This window comes from Hylobates moloch, unplaced genomic scaffold, assembly GCF_009828535.3.
Source record: "Hylobates moloch isolate HMO894 unplaced genomic scaffold, HMol_V3 SCAFFOLD_15, whole genome shotgun sequence".
Taxonomy (NCBI): Eukaryota; Metazoa; Chordata; class Mammalia; order Primates; family Hylobatidae; genus Hylobates; species Hylobates moloch.
In genome coordinates this window covers 8,369,193-8,386,864 of record NW_026652290.1, presented here as the reverse complement: position 1 = coordinate 8,386,864, position 17,672 = coordinate 8,369,193, and the positions used below count along the sequence as shown (strand labels likewise).

Sequence of the window (17,672 nt, the reverse complement as noted above, 5' to 3'; positions counted from 1 at the left end):
CAAAAAAAAAAAAAAAAAAAAAAAAGGCGTTGGCTGAATGTGCACTCCTGGCATCAGAGGGCTGGAGCTGTGCTCTTCTGAGCTTCTCTTTAACTCTCTGAGGGTCCCTGTCCTAGGCAGTGGATGAGAGCCATGCCCAGAAAGCCCAGCTTTCCCACCTGAGTCCGTGTATTTCTGTCTTCCCACCTGCCCTTCCATTTCTGGGGGAACCAGAGAAATAAGGTATTTCAGGATGGGACCAGGTCGTTTCCTCTGAGGCTATTAAGTTACTCAGCAACTTACTAAAAGCAGCAGCCTGGCTGCTGGGCAGCAGCATGGTACCTGGATGCGGTGAGGGGCAGATACAGGCTCCTGTCTCATTCCTTGGAAGTTTCTATATTGAGGGGGTTGGCAGGAGAAGCAAGACTTGAAGGGTCAGGTGCGGAAGGAAGTTGCTGGTCACCAACCACAAAGTCAGAGGGAAATTGGAGGTGGGGGCTTGGGGACAGAGAGCTGTGAAGCTTTCCTGACCCTGGCCCAAGTGCCTGTGGGTTTCTGGGAGCCAGCAGGGTACAGGCAAGTATTTCTAGGACAAGATGGATCAAGAACAATGAGTGACATTGGTCCCTGGCTTGGTTTTCTGTAATGACTTGGTTTTCTGTTAGATTTGAACTGGTAGTATGGGCTTTAGTATCCTTTTCCCCCACCTCCACCATCCAACAAGTCCTTCGATTGTTTTTTGGAAAGGATCTTTCAGAGCTGGCCATTATGGCTTTACCTTTGGCCTTGACCTTTAAACTGGGATGAATGTGCCCCCCAACAAATCGATTGCCTGTGCATTTTTGCCAGACACATTTCTTAAAAGGACAACCCTGGCTATGCCCCCATGATGCTAAAAACAGCCTTCAGTGGCTGCCTGTTGCCTTTAGAATAATGCCCTCAGCCTTTAGAATAATGCCCCCAGCCCCACCCCTGTAGCATTTCCAATGTGTCAGCCAGCAGCTGCAGCCTCCCTTTGCAAACTCAGCTGATACTTGGCAAACTGAATTCTTTTTTAACTTGCTCTGGACTTGGGCTCAAAGGGCTTTGATTCACACCATCTTTTCTGCCTTGCACGTCCCTCTCCTTGTTCCCTTCACCTGCTCAGCCCTTCCTCACATTCTTCAGGGCTTAGCTTTTGGGTGTCCCTGTCTCTTGGCAGTGTTTGGGACCTGGTATGTTTTTTTATCAGATTCTGAGTAAAACTCTGCGGAACAGTCTTTCTCTGCTCTGCCCGTTTCTCTTCGGTGTTCCTGTAGCCCCTGTCTCTCTCCTACAGGTAAATTCCGTTGTGTGGCCCTTAATCATATTCTTCCTTATGTAATTTTTGTGAGTACCCACCTTATCTCTCTTGATAGATTTTAAATGCCATCAAGTCTGGGACTACGTTTGTTCATGTTTATATTTTCCACAGCTCTGGGAACAATAGGGCCTTTCCTTCCCAGGCGCACAGTCAATATTTGCTGATTTGGAGTAATTGCCTGTTCTAAACTGGGCCCTGGCCGAGGGAGGTCGGTTGAAAAGCCCTTGAAAGTGCAGGTGTGTGGAGGTTAAGTGGCAGTTCTGAGGGTTCTCTTCCCTACGTCCAGCTTCAAGCCCAAGTTCTGGCTGGTTTGGCTGTGGAGCCCAAGATGAAGTTGAACATTTAGGATCCCACAGCTTGTTGCTATCCATAAATCATCTCCCAGGAGTGGGTCCATATTACGCCTTCCCTTTTTTTTTTTTTTTTTTTTTTTTTTGGTTTTTGAGACGGAGTCTCGTTTTGTCACCCAGGTTGGAGTGCAGTGGCACAATGTCGGCTCACTGCAATCTTCTGCCTCCCGGGTTCAAGGGATTCTTCTGCCTCAGCCTCCTGAGTAGCTGGAATTACAGGCACATGCCACCACACCTGACTAATTTTTGTACTTTTAGTAGAGACGTGGTTTCAGCATGTTGGTCAGGCTGGTCTGGAACTCCTGACCTCGTGATCTGCCTGCAAAAAGTGCTGGGATTACGGCATGAGCCACCGCGCCCAGCCTACTCCTTACCTCTTAGCCCTCTATCACTCCTCTTTCCAGCACTTGTAAATAAAATGAAGTTGGTGACTTACTGATTTACAAAGTCCCCTACAGAAGCTTATTTAAGTCCTGCATTAGAAGTGAAGAGAAACTAGCTGTTACAATGCCAGTTATTTAGGAAAACAACAGTACATTTACATGAGATGGTTCATTTTAAGAGTTAATCTTAAGCAGGCTTAATTGAAAGATGAGGTAGCTGAGATGGCTAAGATGACCTAAATATTTTCAAGTGGCATGCAGACTATTTAAAGGGACTTTGAAAATGGATCCTCTTTATTGTGTCCATTTCACTTAATTTTATGAGTTGCATTGCCCCTGATTTAGTAAGTGTTCTTTCACATATCAATTATGGACGGAATTTTTTTTTTTTTTTTTTTTTTGCTTCTGTGTTGAAAAGAGGGACAATTTCTATCAACTGTGGGATTTAGGGCTTTTGTTTGCCTATTAGAAATTAAGTAGCCAGGAATGGTAGAAAACAGTAAGGAGGTAAACCATGTACAAACAATCTTGCAGTCCCCCTGAAAAAGGAACAAGGGCGGCAGCCTCACAGAATAGAGTTAGATAATGCCATTCCCCTGCCAGCCACTAGTGGTCACTGTCAGACCAGGAAAGCTTGGTTGCTGTTTTCCCAGACAGTTCCTGATGAAGTGGGGTTACAACTAGTCATTTGAACACGTGGGGTGACTTAAATGTGGACTACCTGCGTTCATAGAATTTTGAAATGTATAACCTGCTTCTTTAAGTGTTTAAATTTTCTCTTTCTTTTTCTTTTTTTTTGGAAACAGTCTCGCTCTGTTGCCCAGGCTGCTGTGCAGTGGTGCAATCGCAGCTCACTGCAGCCTTGATCCCCTGGGCTCAGATGATCCTCTGACCTCAGCCTCCCAAGTAGCTCAGACTACAGGTGCACACCACCACACCCTGCTAATTCATATATATATATATTTTGTTTGTTTGTTTGTTTTTCATACAGAGTCTCACTCTATTGACCAAGTTGGAGTGCAATGGTGCAATCTTGGCTCACTGCAACTTCCTTCCACCTCCCGGGCTCAAGCAATTCTCCTGACTCAGCCTCCTGAATAGCTGGTATTATAGGCGTACACCTCCATGCCAGGCTAATTTTTGTATTTTTAGTAGAGATGGGGTTTCACCATTTTGGCCACGCTGGTCTCGAACTCCTGACCTCAAGTGATCCACCCGTCTTGGCCTCCCAAAGTGCTGGGATTACAAGCGTGAGCCACTGCGCCCAGCTGCTAATTTTTGTATTTTTTGTAGAGATGGGGTTTCGCCATGTTGCCCAGGCTGGTCTCAAACTCCTGGACTCTAGCAATCTGTTCCTTGACCTCCCAAAGTGCTGGGATTATAGGCATGAACCATCGTGCACAGCAGCATTTAAATTTTCAGTGTTAGGTTTCCTCCAAGTACATTTAAAACTTTTGATTGGAAAAAAACTCATTGATTTGGTCTTTAATATTTCTTAACCTGTTAAATCCATTACCTCCACTTCACGTGGGGAAATCCAATTGGTATTGGGAGCAGGAGTTTGGTTTTCTTCTCTGGCACAGATCTGTGGCATTTGGTAGAGCGGCAGCGAGTAGACGGAGTGAAAATTACCTTGCCAGTGTTAATAAAAGCTAACTTTCTTGCCTTCTAGCTACAACGTCTTAAAGTCTTCTATTAAAGATTAATTCCTTTGGGTTTTGCGTTGCCCTTGCCTGGTTCTTGCTTTTAAAATGTTAATGCTCCAAAGGAAAATTTTTGCATTAAGTCATTAACTCCTTAGCTGGGGACTTCGTTTATTTTACCCTTGACTTCCGCTTCTGAGCTAGGCAAAAAATGTAGGATTCTGAAGTGGAGACTTGGCACTAAAAGTGGGAAAATGACTGTCTCTTCATTTTTCCTGGCTGTTGGTTATGCCTGCTGCAGCTGCTTGTTAAGTCTATTGAATGAATGAATGAATGAATGAATGAACTCATAGCTGACTGGCTGTGGATTTAGGCCTCACAGGAATGGAGTTTAGGGGCATAGCAGCTGACCTCCTGAAGCCTGGAAGTCCCAGGGCAGAGAGGAAGTGCTGGGTGGGTGGTATGCTTGGTCTTGACTTGTTCACAAGCCCCTTCATCCTGCACCGTAGCCACCAGAGCTCAGGGAATATCTGAACCCAGGTTATGTTTGGTGGAAGGGAGGGAACTGAAAATTCAATGACAGGTTTTTCATTTGCCATGGCTAGGAATAGGGCTGACAAATGGGCTTCATCTCATTTGCCTCTCTGGCCAGTTGAAATGCCTCTCAGGAGTTCTATGTTAAGAAGGATTCTGAGGTCCAGAGAGCCTCATGGTCAGCTAGCACTGTCTGCCTGGGTTTAGGATGGGGGAAGCAGCACCATGTATGTTGGAGTCTGACCTTGGAGGACTAATTTTATCCCTTTTCCTTCTGTCTCTAGGGACCCAACCAGAGCCTGGCCTGGGAGCCAGGATGGCCATCCACAAAGCCTTGGTGATGTGCCTGGGACTGCCTCTCTTCCTGTTCCCAGGGTCCCGGGCCCAGGGCCATGTCCCACCCGGCTGCAGCCAAGGCCTCAACCCCCTCTACTACAACCTGTGTGACCGCTCTGGGGCGTGGGGCATCGTCCTGGAGGCCGTGGCTGGGGCGGGCATCGTCACCACGTTTGTGCTCACCATCATCCTCGTGGCCAGCCTCCCCTTTGTGCAGGACACCAAGAAACGGAGCCTGCTGGGGACCCAGGTATTCTTCCTTCTGGGGACCCTGGGCCTCTTCTGCCTTGTGTTTGCCTGTGTGGTGAAGCCTGACTTCTCCACCTGTGCCTCTCGGCGCTTCCTCTTTGGGGTTCTGTTCGCCATCTGCTTCTCTTGTCTGGCGGCTCACGTCTTTGCCCTCAACTTCCTGGCCCGGAAGAACCATGGGCCCCGGGGCTGGGTGATCTTCACTGTGGCTCTGCTGCTGACCCTGGTGGAGGTCATCATCAATACGGAGTGGCTGATCATCACCCTGGTTCGGGGCAGTGGCGAGGGCGGCCCTCAGGGCAACAGCAGTGCAGACTGGGCCGTGGCCTCCCCCTGCGCCATCGCCAACATGGACTTTGTCATGGCACTCATCTACGTCATGCTGCTGCTGCTGGGCGCCTTCCTGGGGGCCTGGCCCACCCTGTGTGGCCGCTTCAAGCGCTGGCATAAGCATGGGGTCTTTGTGCTGCTCACCACGGCCACCTCCATTGCCATATGGGTGGTGTGGATCGTCATGTATACCTACGGCAACAAGCAGCGCAACAGTCCCACCTGGGATGACCCCACGCTGGCCATCGCCCTCGCCGCCAATGCCTGGGCCTTCGTCCTCTTCTATGTCATCCCTGAGGTCTCCCAGGTGACCAAGGCCAGCCCAGAGCAAAGCTACCAGGGGGACATGTACCCCACCCGGGGCGTGGGCTATGAGACCATCCTGAAAGAGCAGAAGGGTCAAAGCATGTTCGTGGAGAACAAGGCCTTTTCCATGGACGAGCCAGCTGCAGGTGGGTCTCTATGGATGCCCCCAGTGGCCCCTTTCTCCATCCCATGTCTTTTACTGCAGGACAGGGAGCCAGTCTCTTGAGCAAAATGGAAAGTTTTTGAGGTTTTCTGTAGTTTTCTGCCTAAGTGTCTCTAAATTCCATTTAATTTAAAGATTTTTTTTTCAGTTGGGCATGGCGGATCATGCCTGTAATCCTAGCACTTTGGGAGGCCAAAGCGGGTGGATCACTTGAGACCAGGAGTTCGAGACCAGCCTGATCCACATGGTGAAACCCTGTCTCTACTAGAAATCCAAAAAAATTAGCTGGGTGTGCTGGCGCATGCCTGTGATCTCAGCTACTCGGGAGGCTGAGGCAGGAGAATTGCTTGAACCCGGGAGGCGGAGGTTGCAGTGAGCCAAAATTGAGCCACTACACTCCAGCCTGGGCAACACAGTAAGACTCCATCTCAAAAAAAATAAATAAATAAATAAGTTTTTTCTATATTCATATAATTCATGCATATATTCTCACTGTAAAATTTCAAACATTATAGATAAAATGAAATTTTCCCCAGCTGCCTCCCCAGTCCTACCCGTCCCATCCTGTTCCATCCCCAGAAGTGACCACTATCGACTGATATAGTATCTATGTGCCTCTGTTTCTCCATTTGTAAAGTGGGGATAGTGACAGTACCAATTTCATAGGGTTCTTGTGAGGATTAAATTAATTAGTGCCGGCTGGGCACCATGGTTCACACCTGTAATCCCAGCACTTTGGGAGGCTGAGGTGAGTGGAGCTTGAGCCTGGGAGTTTGAGACCAGCCTGGACAACATAGTGAGGCCCCATCTCTACAAATAACTTTAAAAATTAGCCAGGTGTGGTGGTGCACGCCTATGGTCCCAGCTCCTCAGGAGGCTGAGGCAGGAGGATTGCCTGAGCCCAGGAGGTTGAGGCTTCAGTAAACCGTGATTGCACCACCACATTCCAGCCTGGATGATCTCAAAAAAAAAAAAAAAAAAAATTACTTAGTGCCTGGCCCATGAAAAGCACTCTTGAAGAATTAGCTATTTGCTATGTGTGCATGTCTATTATTTTACATATTTTACTAATACTATCCTTCCAGAACTCGTTTTTCTATTATGTATGTATCCATAATCACCTTAGTTTTCTTTAAAAGGAAGTATTTTTCAGGTAATTTTTTCTCTTTGTTTTATTTTTATTTTTTGAGACAGAGTCTCGCTGTGTCACCCAGGCTGGAGTGCAGTGGTGTGATCTCGGCTCACTGCAAACTCCGTCTCCGGGGCTCAAGAGATTCTCTTGCCTCAGCCTCCCAAGTAGCTGGGATTACAGGTGTGTGCCACCACACCCGGCTAATTTTTGTATTTTTAGTAGAGACGGGTTTCACTATGTTGGCCAGGCTGGTCTTGAACTCCTAACCTCAAGTGATCCTCCCGCCTTGGCCTCCCAAAGTGCTGGGATTACAGGTGTGTGCCAGCGTGCCTGGCCTTTTTCTCTTTTTAATAAAAGTACTTGGGGTGCCACGTAGTGGTCTCAGCAGCACCCTTGTTAGCTGTGCAGCCCACTAGCATTTCCTCAGCACCTGCTCTGTGCCAGCCCCTGTGCTAATCCCCTTACCGATGTGGCCCATTGCACGTATCCCACCTGCTCTTTCCTCGGCCTGCTGGCTGTGGCCCCTCATCTGACATGACCTGGAAATTTGGGGGTACCATCTCAAAGTCCTGACCCTGCCCCCAGACTGTGCTGATCTGGAGGCCTGGGGGCTTCAGACTTTCTTAACTGCCCGGCTAACAAGCACCAGCTCTGGGGTCTCTGCTGGGAGGTCAGAGTCAGGCGGTGGAAGTTCCAGAATCAGAGACATTCCTTTCTCTTCTACAAACTGTGAAATCCTCATAATCCCTGCTTTAGAGAAACAGATGACCCTTGTCCTGCCGGGCACTTGATCTTTGATCTGCCCACCTGGGCTGAGGTGCTGGCCGCACCCCTGGGTGGCCCCTGTCACACGCACAGTGTGCATGGTGGGGGTGGAATTGGCAAAACCCACCAGAGAGGTGGGGCTTATGGACAAGTGATGGGAGGAGCATCGGGCCCCGCCCCCACACCGAATGGCCGTCAGGGCCAAATGGTTCTCAACCTTCGGGCTGAGTTTTTATTTATTTATTTATTTTTTTCTAAATGGAAAAATCAATAGAGTGAGCCCAGCCTCAGCACTTAGGAAACCCTATATAGGTTGCGGTCCCTCAGAGCTGCAGGACCGTCAGCCTTGCTGGAGCCAGACATCCGCTGTGCCCTCCTCACAGCAAGGCCTGCTCCGAGACCCTGGGGTGGGTCAGCAGCCCTCCTCAAACACCCTGGGAGTGCCCAGCAGGGCGGAACACATCGGGAAACCAACACCCCAAAGGCACAGGGAAGTATCCCTGGAGCTAAAAGTAGTTCTGGAAACTTGCCAGGGGGCCACAGGCTGGGACGTGCGTTAAGGCTCCCTGGCCAGGCTCTGGGTTGGTGTAGTGGGGAAGGGGTGTCCAGGTCGGCCCTGGGAGGACATGAAGAGGCTTAGGCCGAGGGGTCTCAGATGTATTTACCTCTGCGCCTGGCAGCTGGCCCGTGGTGACAGGCAGAGCTGGAGGCTGGCCATCTTGGAAGGCGGCCGAAGGCCCATGTGTCCTCTTGGCCCCTGGCCCCGGATGGGGTTGTGGAGGTTGCTGACAGAGCATTTTCTGAGCTGTTGGGTCAGGGCCTGGGGGGTCTACACTGCAGGGAAGCCCAGCAGTGTTGTTCATTCCCATGCATCTGTACAAAGGGGTGCTAGGCTTGGGAGGGGGCACCCGTGTTCACAACCTCACCCCCAAGTTGGCCACTCCTGGGTTAGAGACTATGCCAGGGTTGGCCTGCCCCCTTTACCTCTTCCTTGCCCCCAGAGAGCCTTGCTTGGCTTGTGGGAAGTGGGGAAGGGAACTGAGAGCCCTGGGATCTTCAAACTGTTCCTGCTTTTCCTTGTAGCCAAGAGGCCAGTGTCACCATACAGCGGGTACAACGGGCAGCTGCTGACCAGTGTGTACCAGCCCACTGAGATGGCCCTGATGCACAAAGTTCCAGTAAGTGGGTTCCCCAGGTCCCCACGACACAGCTGGGCTACAGAGACCTCCCTTAGCAGGCCAGCGGGAGAAGGCCATGTGGCCAGAGCTGGGTTGGGTGGAGGTGGTAGGGGGAAGGCAAGCTTCTCCATCTGGTGCTTCTACCTGGGGAATCCAGAGCCCCAGTTCTTAACTTCCTTGTCCTGGAGTCAGTGTACCCACCACCTTCAGCTGCACTGCAGTGGGACCCGCCCTGTGTCACTGGGGCATTGCACACAGATTGTGTCCGGATGCTAAAGGGAATGCTGGGTGAGCTCTCCCTGGTGGGAGCTGCCAGTTTTACCCTGGAGAGCTTGGGGAGGGACAAAGGAGGGTCTCAGCCAGGTGCTCCCAAAATGGACAAGGGTCCAAATGTCACAGGTCTGGATAGGTGTTTACTTCTCAACCACAGCTGTGCCAAGGGGGCCCACACTCCCCTCCGTCTCCGGCAGGCAGCAAGTCTCGACCTTACACCTGCCCTGGGTTCTGGAAACTAGAAGCTCCATTAGCCAGGGGAGGGGGAGGGAGCAGGAAGACGGTGGGTTGGATTCCACTCACTCCTATATGTGTTTCTCCTCCCGGCTGGCAGAGGCTGTGGGGAGAGGTCAGTGACCCGTCTTGGCAGGACACTGGGAACAGGAAACAAGGAGGTCAGCCGGGTGGCGTTCTCATCCCCCTCCCCGCCCTCTCTGTGAGAGCCGCAGGGCAGGGGGAGGTGAGTGTGGCTGAAGCTTCTAATCCCAGCCCTCCCCTCTCCCTGAGCCTGAACCTGAGCCCGGGCAGAGGAGAGCTTCCGGAGCACCAGGAGTGGAGGCTGCGGGCTGTCAGCTCTGGCGGGGAGTGGGCAGCCACAGAAGCCTTTGCTGAATAGCCTCCCTCACTGTTGCTGCGCCTCACTCCCCATCGTGTTTGGAATCTGCTTCCTGGGGGATGATCTCGATTAACAGGGATATTTTATCTGACCGGTTCTCAAAACATGGTATCCAGACCACCAGCACTAGCCTCACCTGGGAGTCTGCTCAAAGTGCAAATGGGGGCCGGGCGCAATGGTTCACACCTATAATCCCAGCACTTTGGGAGGCTGAGGCCGGTGGATCACCTGAGGTCAGGAGTTTGAGACCAGCCTGGCCAACATGCCGAAACCTCGTCTCTACTAAAAACACAAAAATTAGCCAGGCATAGTGGCGCATGCCTGTATCCCAGCTACTAGGGAGGCCTCAGCCAGAGAATCCCTTGAATCTGGGAGGCGGAGGTTGCAGTGAGCCGAGATTGTACCACTGCACTCCAGCCTGGACAACAGAGTGAGACTCTGTCTCAAAAAATAAGTCAATAAGAAATTTAAAAAAATAAAAGTGCAGATGGGACGGGGCCAGAGCTGGGATGGAGCTGACTGTTAGCATCCGTTCAGGGCATTGGCACCATGGGGGCACTATCCAGCGCAGATCTGCAAGCCCAGCATTCAGCACTCCCTCCCCCAGCCCCAGCTGTTACCAGCTGCATGGGGCCCACTGCATGGGGTCCAGCTATGAGTTGGTGAGGCTTAACGAGCAGTGCAGGTGATTCCAATGCGCACTCATCCATGGTTTGGGACCACAGATGTAGATGTTCCAGGGACCACATGGACAGGAGCCATTGCAGACAGGCCTGAGGACCTCCTGGGCCTGATTGACTTGAAGGCTGGTTTGGGGCCTGGGAGCTACAGAGATTTGGTGGCAGCTCTTTCCCATAGGGCTAAGACAGATGGGGCCAGGAATACACCTTCCCTCCAGCATAGGAGCCAGAACAGATACCTCAGGACCCTCTTCACCCCACAGCTGGTGTCTCTCACCCACATGGGAGCAAGACCCAGCGCCAGGCAGAGAATTCAGGTTTCAAGACTCCAAATCAGGGCTGGGTGCAGTGGCTCATGCCTTTAATCCCAGTGCTCTGGGAGACTGACATATGAGAATTGCTTGAGGCCGGGGGTTCGAGAACAGCCCTGGCAACGTAGTGAGACCCCCTCCCCCCCATCTCTAAAAAAAAAAGACTCCAAATCAGACCGGCCAGCCTAGATGCCTAGAGAGATGTGTGGGCACACCCAGAGCCATGTCCTCAGCCAGGGAAGCCAGCAACTGTGATGCTGGGGGTATGGTAGTGATAGGCGGTAGACTCGGGGTAGTATTCTCGGAGGAGCCGGGCGCGGTGGCTCACGCCTGTAATCCCAGCACTTTGCGAGGCCGAGGCGGGTGGATCACGAGGTCAGGAGATTGAGACCATCCTGGCTAACACGATGAAACCCCGTCTAATAAAAATACAAACAATTAGCCAGGCGTGGTGGCGGGCTCCTGTAGTCCCAGCTACTCGGGAGGCTGAGGCAGGAGAATGGCGTGAACCTGGGAGGCGGAGTTTGCAGTGAGCCGAGATCACGCCACTACACTCCAGCCTGGGCAACAGAGCGAGACTCTGTCTCAAAAAAAAAAAAAAAAAAAAGATTCTTGGAGGAAGGGGGCCTGGGAGCTATGTCAGACAGGTAGTAGCAGCTCTGTGTGGCTGACCCTCCACTGGCCCTAGCATTTCCCTAAACAATTGGAAGCAGGAGGGGGCTTGAGAAGGGGATCCCCCTCTGTGAAGCACCAGCACCATCCAAGGTCAGCAGGGGCCTTGTTCCCATGCCCAGAGGCAGGGCGAGATAAGGCCCTCAGGTCTGGCTGTCCCAGGCTGCTCCTGGGACCCAGCCAGAGGGGGTAGAGGAGCCGAGGGGGGAGTTGGGGGGGATCTGGCAGTCCCAGCCCTGCAGGAAGCATTTGTGCATCCGCCTCGGCGGAACCTGGCTCCTGATCCCCGACTGTGAGACCGCCTGTTCTTCCTTCCAGTCCGAAGGAGCTTACGACATCATCCTCCCACGGGCCACCGCCAACAGCCAGGTGATGGGCAGTGCCAACTCGACCCTGCGGGCTGAAGACATGTACTCGGCCCAGAGCCATCAGGCAGCCACACCGCTGAAAGACAGCAAGAACTCTCAGGTCTTTAGAAACCCCTACGTGTGGGACTGAGTCAGCGGTGGCCAGGAGAGGTGGGCGGATTTGGGGAGGGCCCTGAGGACCTGGCCCCGGGCAAGGGACTCTCCAGGCTCCTTCTCCCCCTGGCAGGCTCAGCAACATGTGCCCCAGATCTGGAAGGGCCTCCCTCTCTGCCAGTGTTTGGGTGGGTGTCCTGGGTGTCCCCACCCACTCCTCAGTGTTTGTGGAGTCGAGGAGCCAACCCCAGCCTCCTGCCAGGGTCACCTCGGCGGTCACACTCCAGCCAAATAGTGTTCTCGGGGTGGTGGCCGGGCAGCGCCTATGTTTCTCTGGAGATTCCTGCAACCTCAAGAGACTTCCCAGGCACTCAGGCCTGGATCTTGCTCCTCTGTGAGGAACAAGGATGCCTAATAAATACATTTCTGCTTTATTAACTCTCGCTCTGAGATTGTGGTTTCTGACCTGGGCTCCTGGTTTCTGATGAACCTCTCCTCCACCATGGCCTGTGGGTGACTTCTCTTTCTTCCCTCCAAATCCAGCTCACATTTAAAGCTGCTGCAGATTTTTCCTGTGCAATTAAGTAGCTGATGCCTCTCCCCAGCGAGTGGTTCTTTAGCAGGTCCTCTGTCTGTATTGTGTGTGATCGGAATGAACACCCAGGCTCAGTGCATGCCTAGGACGCAGTCCCGCACCTGGGCTTGTCTGAGGCCAGGCAGCTTTCCTCTGGGAACCCCCCTCCAGTGGCTGTGGGGACAGGACTGGGAAGGTGGGCCTTGAGCAGGTGGCTCTGTGTGTAAGGGAAGATGAACTCATTTCAGCTTCTCCTGGGATGAATGACAGTGAAGATCCCATAGCGGACAAAGTGGAGACTCATTCTGCTCCATGCTTGAGATCACACCATGTGATACATGCAAAGGAATGGCCTAGAGAGGATCAGGAATTGTTTACAAATGGGTTGACAAAAGTGCAAAGGGTTGGGCCAGGTCCTGGTTGGTTTCGTTCCCAAGTGGTCATTAAAATGTCCATTGATGCAGGGCACGATGGCTCATGCCTGTAATTCCAGCACTTTGGGAGGCCAAGGTGGGAGGATCGCTTGAGCCCAGGAGTTCCAGACTAGCCTGGGTAACATAGTGAGACCCTGTTTCTACAAAAACAAATTTTTTTTAATTAGCCAGACATTAGTCCCAGCTACTCATGGGGCTGAGGTGGGAGGATCTCTTAAGCCCAGGAGGTCGAGGTTGCAGTGAGCTGTGATTGCACCACTGGACTCCTGCCTGGGCAACAGAGCGAGACTCTGTCTCAAAAAAAGAAAGTCAGTTTGCTCAGTACTTATACTAAGCAAAAGCCTTTCTTCAGCAGCTCATTTTTTTTTTAATTTAATTTAATTTTTTTTTTTTTTTCGAGACAGAGTCTTGGTCTATTTCCCAGGCTAGAGTGCAGTGGCGCAATCTCAGCTCACTGCAACCTCCGCCTCCCAGGTTCAAGCGATTCTCCTGCCTCAGCCTCTTGAGTAGCTGGGATTACAGACATGTGCCACCACACCTGGCTAACTTTTTGTATTTTTAATAGAGACAGGGTTTCACCATGTTGCCCAGGCTGGTCTTGAACTCCTGGCCTCGAGTGATCCGCCCACCTCAGCCTCCTGGAGTACTAGGGTTACAGGCATGAGCCACCGCTCTCGGCCCATCAGCTCATTTTAATCCCCAAGGCTGCCCTGGAAGGTGGGAAGGACTAGTATTCTCTCCCTTTTCCAGACTCAAAATCCCAGAACTGTACCATTTTGGGGTGAGACAGGGCCTCAGAGTAGTTCTACCGCCCCCTTTTACAGGTAAGCGAACTGACCCAGAGAGGCCAGGCCAACACCAACCAGGTTTTCCTAAGACTCTGACGTCCAGCAGCCTTTCTCCGTGGCCCACTCTGGGTAAGCCAGTCCAGTGGGTGGCACTTCCAGCCGTGTGGTTGAGACAGCAGGGTCCTGACCTTTGGACACTGGCTCAAGGCTTTGCCAGGGGGCTGCCAGGCCGGCCCCGGGGAGCCTGCTCCTCCCAGGCTTGGGAATGTTTCTCCCCAACTAGTCAGAAGTTATTTTCTGATACCAGTTGTAGGGGAAAAAAATGTTTTTGTTGAAAGGGAGAGAAAGGTTGCTGGGAAAAAAAAAATAAACTTGAAGGGGAGAGAAAGGTTGCTGGGAAAAAAAATAAACTTCTCCCAAACTTCTCCTTCTATGCTCAGATTGCATTAGCCTCCTGGGGACTGAAATACTATTTTTAAGTAAAAACCAGTGCTTGGGCCCCGCGTGGTAGAGTCCCCTTTGACTCTTGTTCTTTCTGGTCACTTTAGGCTCAGTCCCCGCAAAGTAAAACGAGATGGTAGAAGCCCTCTTCCCGGGACTGCACGGCATCCTGATCCTCATTCCTCTGTACCCAGGCTGGGCCGGGCCCAGCATCTTTCCCATCCTTGTCATTGGAGCTGGGAGGGGCCGGAGGCCACCGACCTGAAGCAGTGGACCGAGTGGGTCCCCGTGAAGTCCTGAGTGTGTGACTGGAGCGCCTAGGGCCACCTCCCTTTCCTGCCCAGCCCATCTTCCTGGTCCCCAGGTCGCTGCAGCTTCAAGGAGCTGTCTGTGGGCCCCCAGGCTGCCTCCAACTCCCCTCTTGACACGCCCCCCCCAAATCATAGCCCCTGTGTCCCCAAGCTGTGGTTCTTAGATTTGCCATCCTCCCCTCTGTGAACAACAGGCCTCAGTGCCCTGTCTTGACTCTGGACCTTCCTGGCCCTGCCATGTTGGTGTCTGGCACTGGCTTGTCCCACCCTCTGCCTAGATGGATCTCCTCCATGAGTCTTTGGAGCCAAGCCAGGGCAGAAGTTGGCCCTTGCCCTTCTCACCAGGGCCTCCTGCCACCACCTGGACTGTGGAAGGCCACTGAGATGGGAGCAGAGCTCAGCCCGAGGCTTGGGCACACTGCTTCTCTCCATGGCCTGTAGGTCCCGGATCTGAGCCCCTGGGGTGTTTCACTCAAGAGCCCCTGAGCCATCCCCATCTTCCACGAAGCGGTTCCCACAAGCAAGCCAGGGCCAGCCCTGCCTGCACTCTGCCGGCAGTGCCCCTCGCTGTCTGGGACGAGGATGAGCCTGCTGAGAGGAGGGCAGCTCTCTCCATCCAGCAGTACCTCATGGAGTGCTCACTAAGGAGTTAGGAATGGCAGGCCACGCTGGCATCTGGGGTTCAAGGTGGCTCCTGTGGCAGGAACAGGTGTCCATGGCCCTGATTACCCGGATCTCACAGGTTCTGGGAATGCAGTAGGGGTCTGCTGTGGCTATTCCAACATCTCTGGTCAGGGCCTGGAAGTACCCTTAGGACACATGGGGTTGGGGTCAGGACTGCATTCTCAGGGACCAGTGGAGAGCCCTGGACCAGATGAACTGGAGTCTAGGCCTCTCTCGTGACTGGGAATTGTGGGACGTGGGAGGCCCGCGAGATCCAGGACTAAAGATTATGCTATTTCCTAATGGGCAGATATGTAAGTAGGTAAGTGGGATCCTCAGGTAAGTGGGATCCAGGACTAAAGACTGCTATTTGCTGATGGGCAGATGTGTTGTTTCTACCTCATCTTGGGCAGCACCTGGATATGCTGGCGCTGGTTCATCACTGGAGGAGCCTCTTGTATTCTGAGCCCTCGGACACGCTCCAGAGGGTCCCGACGGTCACCCAGCAAAGAGGGGGTCTTCTCAGGACCTCCATGGTGCTGGCACCAAGGACAGAGATGGGCACAGATCCAGGCTCGTGAAAATGAGCTCTATAGCATTGTCTTCCTGAGGTTTTTCCTGCCCTTATCCAAGGTGGGCCCTAGAGCTCAGTCCCAGCCCAGTAGCCCCTCTGGGTGCCAGGGTGGAGGGTGACACCAGAGCAGCTCTCTGGGGAGGTGCCCTGTAGTCAGTCCCACAGCTCTCCGGTGCTACCCCTGTCCCCAGCAGCCTGTGCCTTTGTCACTGGCGTACTTTTCCAGAGCTAAATGGGGCAAGCGATCCCTGCAGAGTAGGACTGCAGCTCTGACTGTGGCCCCCGACCTCTGTGTGTTGCCTGCTGAAGTCCATGAACAGAATGCTATTTCTCTCCAGCGGAAGGGAAGCAGGGAGCTCTGTGGACCTCAAGCTACTCTTGGTCTAGCTTAGCGGCCCCAAGATCCCTTAGTGAATCAAGGCGCTGTGTTGCTTTCCTATTTGATAATTTCAAAGGAGTCCCTGGCAGGGCCTGATGCGCAGAGGCTGCAGTCTCCAGTGGATGGGGTTTGTGTATAGCCCGAGTCCTCTGGGGGTCTGCGTGTGAGGCTCAGGGAGGGATGGGCTCCTAAAAGATGCAGGCCTGCCTATATTCAGGAGTACCCATTGGCCCTGCTTACTCCCGCCCGGGCCAAGTGGAGAAGAAGTTAGATGAGTTCTTAGGAGGAGAGAGGCGGCTTCTTTGAGGTAGTCGAGTGGCATCACAAACAAGCGTTGAATGGAAGAAAACTAGAAGAGGCAGAGCCTGTCGCAGGTTCACCATCATCCAGCCAACACCGTGGGAAATCTCACACCCACCACTGTCAAACCGAGGACTTTGGACTTCATAACTGCTCAGAATTAAATGACCTTACCTTCCATGGGTGAGGGTTTACTGCCATTGAATTCCTGTGTGTTCATAAATTCTTCTGGGAGTTACTAGTTTTTATTTTTTTAAAAATAATTTTTAGAGACAGGGTCTTGCTATGTTACTCAGGCTGGTCTCGAACTCCTGGCTTCAAGCGATTCTCCCATCTCAGCCTTCTGTGTAGCTGGGATTCCAGGTGCCTGCTCCCCCACCCCCCACCCTGCCTCTGGGATTTTTTTCATGTGTATTTCCCTGCTAGACTTCTTGTTTTTACACCAGCAAAGGCTGTTTGATTCCAACTAACCTTTTTCTCTGTTGGGGATTTATTTTAAGGGGAAAACCAGGCCTCCAAAAACCACTGAGCTCTCAACCAGTCAAGGCCAGAGAACCTTGACATCTACACAAGATGTGGGTGGGGAGGGAGGCGACCCCGAAAGTATCCCTGTTGCTGCCTGGCATGGCTGGAAGAGGCAGCCAGGACACACACTGGGTGAAATTCTCAGTGCACAGAAAGGCATACCAGAGCCAGGGATGGTTGATAAATCCCCCGGGCCATGAAGACCTGCTGAGTGCCATTCCTGGCTTTCCAGTTCACTCAGGGCCCTGCACTTGTTCGTCAGCCCCCTACAGCTCATAGAAGAGAGCAAGCAATGGACGCTAAGTGCCTGCCCTGTGGGGGTGCTGCTTGGAAGGGTCTCTTGGCCCTCCAAGCCATTATCGCCAAGGCCAGCGTTTTCACTAGCCCCGGAGGATGCACCAAGGTCAGGCACAGGTGCCAGGGACCAGGATTTGTTTCCTGTCTGCCGTCTCCACTCTGGGGCCTCCAGGAAGCTGCAGCCCCTGTTCACAGTAGCTGCATGAATTATTTAGCATCTGCACCAGACCGGGAGTGCTCTGACCTCATCCTCCTTGAAAAAAGGTTGTTGATCGGCAGAGGCTGGAGCGGCGCGTCACCAGTACCCTCAGAGAAGGAGATGGGGAGCAGGGACCCAGGCCCTTGCTGCAGGAGGCAATTCTGCAGCACGGAGAAAATATGACTTTGGAATCAGAGGCTTCGGGTTCACATCCTGGCTGTTAGTAGTTCTGTGACCTTCAGCAGCTCCCTTGGTCCTTCCTCAGTCTTCTCATCTGAAAAATGGGGGTACCAGCCCTCTGAGTTTGTGTTTGGCATTCTGTCCCCTCCAAGTAACCCCCACAAAAGTCACAGCCAAGGCAGAGCGTCCAGGCACCATCTGCCCAGGGTTTCCTGCCCAGACCAGCAGGTCTTCTGGCCAGATTTCAGTTTGGCACCTCCTGGTGCCACATCCTCCCTTCCCTCTGCGCTGCTTCATGCCCTGG

At 52.6% G+C, this 17,672-nt stretch overlaps 1 protein-coding gene across 5 annotated transcripts in view; it reads left to right on the top strand.

The window, feature by feature from the left end:
- Window positions 1-16,354, top strand: part of GPRC5C (G protein-coupled receptor class C group 5 member C) — a 19,843-nt gene extending 3,489 nt beyond the window's left edge. For 2 of the 5 annotated variants that reach the window (XM_032176943.2, XM_032176944.2), the window contains exons 2-6: window positions 4,516-5,598; window positions 8,596-8,690; window positions 11,561-11,710; window positions 13,536-13,628; window positions 14,048-16,354. In XM_032176943.2, the coding sequence (XP_032032834.1) occupies window positions 4,548-5,598; window positions 8,596-8,690; window positions 11,561-11,710; window positions 13,536-13,595 (1,356 nt within the window). In that variant the 5' untranslated portion in view covers window positions 4,516-4,547 and the 3' untranslated portion in view covers window positions 13,596-13,628; window positions 14,048-16,354. Of the gene's footprint in view, window positions 1-4,515; window positions 5,599-8,595; window positions 8,691-11,560; window positions 12,142-13,535; window positions 13,629-14,047 lie in introns of those variants that run through there. The other 3 variants (XM_058428483.1, XM_058428482.1, XM_032176946.2) reach the window with 2 other exon arrangements.
- Window positions 16,355-17,672: the final 1,318 nt, after the last annotated feature.